The sequence below is a fragment of the Babylonia areolata genome, chromosome 28, assembly GCF_041734735.1.
Source record: "Babylonia areolata isolate BAREFJ2019XMU chromosome 28, ASM4173473v1, whole genome shotgun sequence".
Taxonomy (NCBI): Eukaryota; Metazoa; Mollusca; class Gastropoda; order Neogastropoda; family Buccinidae; genus Babylonia; species Babylonia areolata.
This window is the reverse complement of record NC_134903.1, coordinates 2,982,100-2,993,226: the sequence shown is the minus strand read 5'-3', so window position 1 is coordinate 2,993,226 and position 11,127 is coordinate 2,982,100. Positions and strand designations below refer to the sequence as shown.

The 11,127-nt window shown below is 45.1% G+C and overlaps 1 protein-coding gene across 1 annotated transcript in view; it reads left to right on the top strand.

Annotated features, from left to right (window-relative positions):
* The window catches only part of LOC143301753 (uncharacterized), a 51,290-nt gene extending 50,683 nt beyond the window's left edge, over positions 1 to 607 (top strand). Inside the window, exon 15 of the mRNA XM_076616141.1 lies at positions 284 to 607. Coding sequence (XP_076472256.1) covers positions 284 to 574 — 291 coding nt within the window. The 3' untranslated portion in view covers positions 575 to 607. The remainder of the gene's footprint in view (positions 1 to 283) is intronic.
* The last annotated feature ends 10,520 nt before the right edge of the window (positions 608 to 11,127 follow it).

The window sequence follows — 11,127 nt, the reverse complement described above, 5'->3', positions numbered from 1 at the left end:
TTAACAGCTTAGTCTTTTGTGAAGGACTATGACTCTCAAACGAGGAGGCAAAACTGCACTGGCTCTTAGTGCTGCAGCCTTGGGGGCTAGTTGGTCATTGAGAACCATCCCAACGGCGACTGTCCTAAAACCGCTTTGGCCAAAAGAGTGGGGATGTAACTTGGGCAAGACACTCTCCACTATGATCCAATTCTAGCCCAGATAGTCAGGACAGCAGTTACCTCCTCTGCTGTTCTGGTGGTCATCGTAGAAAACAACTGACTGTCACACATTTCCCCCACAGTCCCTCGCCAAGCTGCGGATCGGCACGGAGCACCGGAACCGGATCTGGAAGGCCCTGGTGGACTGGCGGGAGTCCGTCAACAACACCGTCGACCTCTCCCAGCTGCAGCCCTCCCTCGGCGCCACCTCCGACCTGGCCTTGACCCCTCACGATGACCCCAGCCTGGCGGGGTCGTCGCAGCAGAGCTCCTACTGCCCGGGCTTTTACGAGATCACCCGCTACAGTTTCAAGCAGGTGTTCACCTTCACCTCACACGAGGACGCTGCGGAGTGTTGCGCAGAGGGGTCTTAAACGCCGCGGGAATCGCTTGGAGCAGGTGTTGTATTTTATACCTTCACGCACAGTGGTGAGTGATCCATTATGGAGGGGGCAGGGGGGGGGGGTGTCTTGAATGCTGTGGAATGGCTTTGAGCAGGTATTATTATCCTTCACGCTCAGTTTGAAACTGGTGAGCGATGCTCGGAGGGAGGGGGGTTGGGGGGGGGTGTCTTGACCACTGCAGAATCGCTTCAAGCAGGTGTTACATTATACCTTTATGGACAGTTTGAAACTGGTGAGCAGAGCACTGAGGCATGAGGGTGTCTTTAAACACTGTGGGATAGCAGCTGTTGGTCTGCTTTTTAAGAGCAGTGAGTGTTGTTGCACCGAGGGGTCATGAACTGCTGCAGAACTGTTTAAAGCAGGTGGGTTGTTTTTTTTTTACCCCTTCATGCTGGAAGAATTTGCTGAGCATTGTGCACACAGGTCTTAAACCCCAGGGGACAGCATTATATTATGCAGGTGTTTGTTTACCTTCACGGACTGTGTGAAAGTGATGAGCATTCTTGCACCCAAGGCTCCTAAATGCTGCTGAACTGCGTTAAGCAGGTGTTCATACCGTTGCGCCGAAGGAAATCACTGCTGAGAGTTAACTGCTTCGCCCAGGGGTCTTTAACGCTGTCAAAATGATACGCTGAACAAACTAATGGTGGGTTTGCTGCCTGCCTTGTTGGTGTTCTTTTTTTGTTGGAGTTTTTCTGAGTGTGTTTGTTTGCGTGTTTTGCCACCATCTGCTGTGTCTGTTTTCCAGCTTTGAGTCGCTGTTTTGTTCGTTTGTGGGATGGAGTGGGGGTGAGAAAGAGAGAGATTGTGTGTACGTGGTTTTCCCTGTGCATTTGATGATAGAATCCTGCATGTCCAAAGATGAGCAACCCGCCTGATAGGTTCCCTGAAGGAGCTCCCCAACCCACAACGTCTTGCTAGCCTGAAACTACCCAGCTTGGAGCATCGTCGCACCAGAGGTGACATGATCGACGTGTACAAATACGTCCACAGAATCTATGACACAGATCGACCAGTGCTTCACCTCTTCCAAGGCAGGGATACGTGGGGGAACAGCCTTAAGCTGGCCTAGGGACACTGTAGGCTGAACCTACGTGCTGGCTACTTCTCCCAACGTGTCGTCAGTCTGGAATAGCCTTCCTGACAGTGTTGTAACCGCCCCATCCGTCATCACGTTCAAAAACAGGCTGGATGCACACTGGTCCCAATGTTTCGTCAGTCTGAAATAGCCTTCCTGACAGTGTTGTAACCGCCCCATCCGTCATCACGTTCAAAAACAGGCTGGATGCACACTGGAGGAGTGTAGCCACACTCTACAACCCAGAGTGTTACCACTAGTCTGTGCCACGCATGCCACACACAGTCTGATGTGTTGTGATTTCTTTTTCCTGGAACGGTGGACAGGCCTGGTAGGCCTTCTACACCACAAGGATCAAGTATTTGTGTGTGTGTGTGTGTGTTTCTCCCTCTCCGGTCACTCTGTGAAGAGTCACTCTGGGCGCCTGAGCTGTTCACCACATTCCTCCAGGTCTGTCAGTTGTGTGTCAAAGACCTTGGTCTGTGCACATGGTGTTCCCTGTCTGTGTGTGTTGTGCTAGATTCCTCGTTTTGCATTTGATGCTAGCATCCTGCATTTATTGCTACCTATTTTTTCCTTTTTGCTGCACTGTTCTGACTATGAAGGTTCAGATTCTGTGTGTGTGTGTGTGTGTGTGTGTGTGTGTGTGTGTGTGTGTGTGTGTGTGATCTTTAAGTGGCCATTGGCTGGTTGGAATGCCTTGGTTTTGTTTTTTCATTAACTTGCTTGCCAAGGCAGACTGAAACTCGTGCCAGCTAACAGAATATGTTTTTACACTTGGAGGTAGAGGAAGAAGACCGTGCATGTGTCTGTGTCTTATAGAAGTGATGCATGACGTCAGGTAGAGGAAGAAGACTGTGTCTGTGTCTGTGTCTTATAGCAGTGATGTATGACGTCAGGTAGAGGAAAAAGACAGTACATGTGTCTGTGTCTTATAGAAGTGATGCATGACGTCAGGTAGAGGAAAAAGACAGTACATGTGTCTGTGTCTGTGTCTTATAGAAGTGATGCATGACGTCAGGTAGAGGAAAAAGACTGTGTCTGTGTCTTATAGAAGTGATGTATGACGTCAGGTAGAGGAAAAAGACAGTACATGTGTCTGTGTCTTATAGAAGTGATGCATGACGTCAGGTAGAGGAAAAAGACAGTACATGTGTCTGTGTTTTATTGAAGTGATGTATGACATCAGGTAGAGGAAGAAGACTGTGTCTGTGTCTGTGTCTTATAGCAGTGATGTATGACGTCAGGTAGAGGAAAAAGACAGTACATGTGTCTGTGTCTTATAGAAGTGATGCATGACGTCAGGTAGAGGAAAAAGACAGTACATGTGTCTGTGTCTTATAGCAGTGATGTATGACGTCAGGTAGAGGAAAAAGACAGTACATGTGTCTGTGTCTTATAGAAGTGATGCATGACGTCAGGTAGAGGAAAAAGACAGTACATGTGTCTGTGTCTGTGTCTTATAGAAGTGATGTATGACGTCAGGTAGAGGAAGAAGACCGTGCATGTGTCTGTGTCTGTGTCTTATAGAAGTGATGTATGACGTCAGGTAGAGGAAGAAGACAGTACATGTGTCTGTGTCTTATAGAAGTGATGCATGACGTCAGGTAGAGGAAAAAGACAGTACATGTGTCTGTGTCTTATAGAAGTGATGTATGACGTCAGGTAGAGGAAAAAGACAGTACATGTGTCTGTGTCTTATAGAAGTGATGTATGACGTCAGATAGAGGAAAAAGACAGTACATGTGTCTGTGTCTGTGTCTTATAGAAGTGATGCATGACGTCAGGTAGAGGAAAAAGACAGTACATGTGTCTGTGTCTGTGTCTTATAGAAGTGATGCATGACGTCAGATAGAGGAAAAAGACAGTACATGTGTCTGTGTCTGTGTTTTATAGAAGTGATGTATGACGTCAGGTAGAGGAAGAAGACAGTACATGTGTCTGTGTCTTATAGAAGTGATGCATGACGTCAGGTAGAGGAAAAAGACAGTACATGTGTCTGTGTCTGTGTCTTATAGCAGTGATGTATGACGTCAGGTAGAGGAAAAAGACAGTACATGTGTCTGTGTCTGTGTCTTATAGAAGTGATGTATGACGTCAGGTAGAGGAAGAAGACAGTACATGTGTCTGTGTCTTATAGAAGTGATGTATGACGTCAGGTAGAGGAAGAAGACTGTGTCTGTGTCTTATAGAAGTGATGTATGACATCAGATAGAGGAAGAAGACAGTACATGTGTCTGTGTCTTATAGAAGTGATGTATGACATCAGGTAGAGGAAAAAGACAGTACATGTGTCTGTGTCTTATAGAAGTGATGTATGACGTCAGGTAGAGGAAGAAGACAGTACATGTGTCTGTGTCTTATAGAAGTGATGTATGATGTCAGGTAGAGGAAAAAGACAGTACATGTGTCTGTGTCTTATAGAAGTGATGTATGACGTCAGGTAGAGGAAAAAGACAGTACATGTGTCTGTGTCTGTGTCTTATAGAAGTGATGTATGATGTCAGATAGAGGAAAAAGACAGTACATGTGTCTGTGTCTGTGTTTTATAGAAGTGATGTATGACGTCAGGTAGAGCAAGAAGACAGTACATGTGTCTGTGTCTTATAGAAGTGATGTATGACGTCAGGTAGAGGAAAAAGACAGTACATGTGTCTGTGTCTTATAGAAGTGATGTATGACGTCAGGTAGAGGAAAAAGACAGTACATGTGTCTGTGTCTTATAGAAGTGATGCATGACGTCAGGTAGAGGAAAAAGACAGTGTCTGTGTCTTATTGAAGTGATGTATGACGTCAGGTAGAGGAAAAAGACAGTACATGTGTCTGTGTCTTATAGAAGTGATGTATGACGTCAGGTAGAGGAAAAAGACAGTACATGTGTCTGTGTTTTATAGAAGTGATGCATGACGTCAAATCCAATAAAACCAACCAGTGGAACTGCTGAGATGTAGAAAACATTTTTTTTTGTTTGTGTGGGGTTTTTTGTGTTTTTTTTAACACAATTAAATGCAAGAGAGATTTGAGGTATGCCTTTAACCCCTTTTCTGCTGACCTTTGTGAAGTGAGATCAGTTTGTTGTGAATTGGAAGTGCAGTCACACCTTTTTGTGCACGTATCAAGTGGTGTCTTTGATTTTGCTGAAGAAGGGTTGTGTCAGTCCTGAGAGGAATTAGTTACCAAATACAGAATGGTGACTAGCATCCTGACCTGTTAGCTCTGTCTTAGCAGCAAACAGGGGGTTAAGGATGCTTTTTACAATTCTGATCTATGTTCCGAAATGCTAGAAGTGCTGACATTAGCATTTATGGGCTTGGTTTTTTTATATTAACATTTTTGTTTTATTAGGATCATTATTTTGGGGGTATAATATTTCACATACTGATTGGAAATGTTTTAAACTTTATTGTTTATACACACATACACTTTTTTTCTAGCAGTGTCATTTTGATACTGTGAATATTCGAACACATCAAGAAGATGGGTGAAAATAAAAGGATTAATTTTCGTTCCGCTCAAAAAAAAAAAAAAGGAAAAAAAGAGACAAAGTAAAATCTAAGTCTTCGTTCATGTTTTTGCCAAGGGACAGCAAGTATAGACGTTCTTCAACTCTGGTGCTGATGATGATTGCTTTTTTTGTAATTTTTGTCAAAGAAAAAGTGATGGTGTTCATGAATATTTGTGGCTGCAAAATGGTTGAAAAATGTCCGTCAGAAGAATGGTGTTGTTCATAAGATCATCAGATCAGATCATCCTAACAGATCGTGTGTTTCCCAGGCTGTCAGTAGTTTCATCATCACAGAAAAGCTGACTTTTTCCTTCTTTGAACATGATGGCGTTTTGTTTGCATGGTCACACACACACACGCACACACACACAAACACAAACACGCACACAGACACACACACACACACACACACACACACACAGACACATACACATACACACACACGCACACAGAGACACAGACACACACACAGACACATACACACACACACGCACACACACGCACACAGAGACACAGACACACACACAGACACATACACACACACACGCACACATGCACGCACGCACGCACACACACACACACACACACACACACACACACACACATACACTCTCTCTCTCTCTCTCACACTCTCTCTCTCTCTCTCTCTCTCTCTCTCTCTCTCTCTCTCTCTCTCTCTCTCTCTCCTTCGTTCATGGGCCACACACAATGTTCAGGTGTATGCCAGTGGGCTTTTATCTTCATGACTATTGACCCCACCATGTAGGCAGCCATACTCTGTTTTTGGGGTGTGAATGCTGGGTATGATGCTGTTTCCATGACCCACTGAACGCTGACACGAATTACAGGATTCCATCCACTTCTCATTTTCTGCAGACAGGCACTAGCAAGTCTGTCCATGACCCACTGAATGCTGACACGAATTACAGGATTCCATCCACTTCTCACAGACAGGCACTAGCAAGTCTGTCCATGACCCACTGAACGCTGACACGAATTACAGGATTCCATCCACTTCTCATCTTCTGCAGACAGGCACTAGCAAGTCTGTCCATGACCCACTGAACGCTGACACGAATTACAGGATTCCGTCCACTTCTCATCTTGTGCAGACAGGCACTAGCAAGTCTGTCCATGACCCACTGAACGCTGACACAAATAACAGGATTCCGTCCACTTCTCATTTTGTGCAGACAGGCACTAGCAAGTCTGTCCATGACCCACTGAACGCTGACACAAATAACAGGATTCCGTCCACTTCTCATCTTGTGCAGACAGGCACTAGCAAGTCTGTCCATGACCCACTGAACACTGACACGAATTACAGGATTCCATCCACTTCTCATTTTCTGCAGACAGGCACTAGCAAGTCTGTCCATGACCCACTGAACGCTGACACGAATTACAGGATTCCATCCACTTCTCATCTTGTGGAAACAGGCACTAGCAAGTCTGTCCATGACCCACTGAACGCTGACACGAATTACAGGATTCCGTCCACTTCTCATCTTGTGCAGACAGGCACTAGCAAGTCTGTCCATGACCCACTGAACGCTGACACGAATTACAGGATTCCGTCCACTTCTCATCTTGTGGAAACAGGCACTAGCAAGTCTGTCCATGACCCACTGAACGCTGACACGAATTACAGGATTCCGTCCACTTCTCATTTTGTGCAGACAGGCACTAGCAAGTCTGTCCATGACCCACTGAACGCTGACACGAATTACAGGATTCCGTCCACTTCTCATCTTCTGCAGACAGGCACTAGCAAGTCTGTCCATGACCCACTGAACGCTGACACGAATTACAGGATTCCGTCCACTTCTCATCTTGTGCAGACAGGCACTAGCAAGTCTGCACATCTGCTTTCCTGGGAGATTGAAAGAAACATTCCCCCTTTAACCCACCAGTCACTGGGGTTCAAACCCTCGACCCTCTGATTGAAACTGAAAGTGGACGTTTGATGTCAGTACAAGAACAGTCCGCTGTCATAATCACTCGTTTTCCAGCCTTGATAAACCTTTATCTGTTGGATGAGCTGTAAAACATTTGAATCATTGTTTTCAGGGGGAAAGTTGGAAGTTCAAACCCACGACCCTCTGATTGAAACTGAAAGTGGACGTTTGATGTCAGTACAAGAACAGTCCGCTGTCATAATCACTCGTTTTCCAGCCTCGATAAACCTTTATCTGTTGGATGAGCTGTAAAACATTTGAATCATTGTGTTCAGGGGAAAAGTTGGAAGACTGTTTGAAAAAGACAGGAAACGTCTGTGAAAGTGATGTCAGCTTTGTTGTTGTTTAGCGTGGACAGCATTCGGAAACATTGTGACGAAGGTATTGCTTTGTTGAAGTGATGAGAGGAAAGCCGGTGTTGGGTTCCAGCAGATCACACTTGATGAGGATGGGTGTTGGAGGCGTGTGGTTAGAGCACTGGACTTGTGTTCCTAGATTTCCTGGGTTCAAATCCCAGCTGCATCTGGATGGTTAAGGGTGGAGTTTGTTGGGTTTTTTCCCCCAGTCTCCGTGGTCAACAAAATGTGCTGACCTGCCAGTCCCCGTTCCCTCTGTGTGTGTACACATGCTGAAGATCAAATACAGCCCTCCTGTAATCCATGTCAGTGTTTGGCGGGTTAGGGAAACGCGAACACACCCAGCATGCACACTCTCCCCAAAACGGAATGTGGCTGCCTAGATATGGTTTAAAACTGAACCATTCGACAAGTGAAGACGACTTTTACTGCCCTCCATGTAGTATTCATACCACATCGCACTGGTGCTAAGATCAGCTAAAATCGTCAGATATTTGAGTTTATTGTAACATTACTCATTTAAGTTATTGCATACGACTTTATCTCCCACCTATACTTCCCCGCTCACACCCAGTGTGTGTGTGTGTGTGCATGCTGAAATGAATTAATGTATTTTGTTTGTATTTGTATTTCTTTTTATCACAGCAGATTTCTCTGTGTGAAATTTGGGCTGCTCTCCCCAGGGAGAGCGTGTCACTGTAATACAGCGCCACCCATTTTTTTGTATTTTTTCCTGCTTGCAGTTTCATTTGTTTTTCCTATCGAAGTGGATTTTTCTATAGAATTTTGCCAGGAACAACCCTCTTGTGGGTTCTTTTACGTGCAGTAAGTGCATGCTGCACATGGGACCTCGGTTTATCGTCTCATCCGAATGACTTGAGTCCAGACCACCACTCAAGGTCTAGTGGAGGGGGAGAAAATATTGGCGGCCAAGCCGTGATTCGAACCAGCGTGCTCAGATTTTCTCTCTTCCTAGGCGGACGCGTTACCTCTAGGCCATCACTCCACAAGTATACATGTATACATAAATATATAAATCACCTTGCAGAGAATAGACAATGAACCAGTGAAGAAGAAATAAATCTACTCTCTTCCGTACTCAAAGTCTTTTTGAATGAAGCTGAATTGACAAAAAAGCTCAGTTTTCCTAGGTTGGGGATCCTCACTCAGACCGTCTCTCGCAAACCACCGATTATTGTTGTCAGTATGGGGCTTTTTATAGTAGGTGGTGTCCCTAGAACGCTGAATCAGAACAGGCATGACTGAACACCACCGAAGGTGACCTGAACATCACTGGCTCCTTGTGGACTACCCACGCTGGAGACGGCAACAGACAAACCCAGGTGTGACCGTGTATGTGGGGACTTGTGGACTACCCACGCTGGGGACGGCAACAGACAAACCCAGGTGTGACCGTGTATGTGGGGACTTGTGGACTACCCGCGCTGGGGACGGCAACAGACAAACCCAGGTGTGACCATGTATGTGGGGACTTGTGGACTACCCACACTGGAACGGCAACAGACAAACCCAGGTGTGACCGGTGTATGTGGGGACTTGTGGACTACCCACGCTGGGGACGGCAACAGACAAACCCAGGTGTGACCGGTGTATGTGGGGACTTGTGGACTACCCACGCTGGGGACGGCAACAGACAAACCCAGGTGTGACAGTGTATGTGGGGACTTGTGGACTACCCACGCTGGGGACGGCAACAGACAAACCCAGGTGTGACAGTGTATGTGGGGACTTGTGGACTACCCACGCTGGGGACGGCAACAGACAAACCCAGGTGTGACAGTGTATGTGGGGACTTGTGGACTACCCACACTGGGGACGGCAACACACAAACCCAGGTGTAACCGTGTATGTGGGGACTAGAATGAGGAGGGGGAGTAGTGTTTCCACTAGTTTTCAGTTTTCAGTAGCTCAAGGAGGCGTCACTGCGTTCGGACAAATCCATATACGCTACACCACATCTGCCAAGCAGATGCCTGACCAGCAGCGTAACCCAACGCGCTTAGTCAGGCCTTCAGAAAAAAAAAACAAACAAAAAACACTACTAACAATATGTATAAGGCGCAAAAACTTGATGAAGTCAGCTATAAGCGTACATAAATAAATAAATAAATGAATAATAATTATAATATAAAAAAGTAGTAGCAGTAATAATAATAATAACAATAGTAATAAATAAATAAATAAGACAACAACAATGATAAATAAGCAAATAAATTCCACTAGAAATGGTGCAGATAATGGGGCAGCAAAAAAAAAAAAAAAAAAAAGAAAGAAAGAAAAGAAAAAAACAAAAAGAGCAATTCAGCTTTCCGTCCTACTCGCCTGCCATCTTTGTCATCTTTGTTCACTGGGCGCCCTTTGACCCTTGTGATATATGGACTGACATAACGAGGATTATGATGTGTGACAAGGCGTGAGGGGGGTGTGGAGGGTGAGGGAAACCGAGGGCTGTCTGACAGTGGTGCCTTTGTTCTGTCTGGTCTTCAGCTTGACCGTTCAGCCAAGATTCCTTCATCAGAACTATGCAAAATGAAATACTAACAAAATATTTCTCTCTATTTTTTCTTCTTCTTTTTTTTAAAGGCATACATCAGTGTTTGCTATGCACAGAAAGTGTTCAGTGGTTAATGTTTTGGGGTTTTTTTGTTAAGGGAGTATTTGTAATCATTTTTGTTCTGAGTGTACATTTTACAGATTTGTGTTTTAAAACTAGTGATGGGTTTTTTACAGTATTTTTTATTACCTTTTATTTTGTGGATTACATTTTTTATAGCTCTTTCTGTATTGTATGATGTTTCCATTTATGCACTTTTGCTCAGAGTAAAGTCCACAGTGTTTTTCAGTCTGGTTCCTCTATATATACTTTTTTTTTTTTTTTTTTTTTTTACCCCACAGTTGTTCAGATTCAGGATTGATATCATATAATGGTCTGTGTATTTGTCAGGGACGTTTTTGTTTTTTTTTCCTTTTTTTTTCTTTCATTTCTTTGTTTCTAGTTTTTGGCCTGGAGGGCTGGATTTGAAAGTGATAATGCTCACTTCACTACCCTCTTGAAATAACACTGGTTTTGTTCCCATTCCCCCTCTCTCTCTCTCTCTCCCGTTCTCTCTCTCTCTCTCTCTCTCTCTCTCTCTCTCTCTCTCTCCCATTCTCTTTCTCTCTCTCATGCTCCCTCCCTCTCTCTCTCCCGTTCTCTTTCTCTCTCTCATGCTCCCTCCCTCTCTCTCTCCCGTTCTCTTTCTCTCTCTCATGCTCCCTCTTTCTCCAGTTCTCTTTCTCTCTCTCATGCTCCCTCTCTCTCTCTCTCCCGTTCTCTTTCTCTCTCTCATGCTCCCTCTTTCTCCCGTTCTCTTTCTCTCTCTCATGCTCCCTCCCTCTCTTTCTCCCGTTCTCTTTCTCTCTCTCATGCTCCCTCTCTCTCTCTCTCTCTCTCTCTCTCTCTCTCTTTCTCCCATTCTCTTTCTCTCTCTCATGCTCCCTCTCTCTCTCTCTCTCACTTTCTCTCTCCCCCTTTCTCTCTCTCATGCTCCCTCTCTCTCTCTCCCTTTCTCTCTCTCTCATGCTCTCTCTCTCTGTCTCTTTCTCTCTCTCCCTCACTTTCTCTC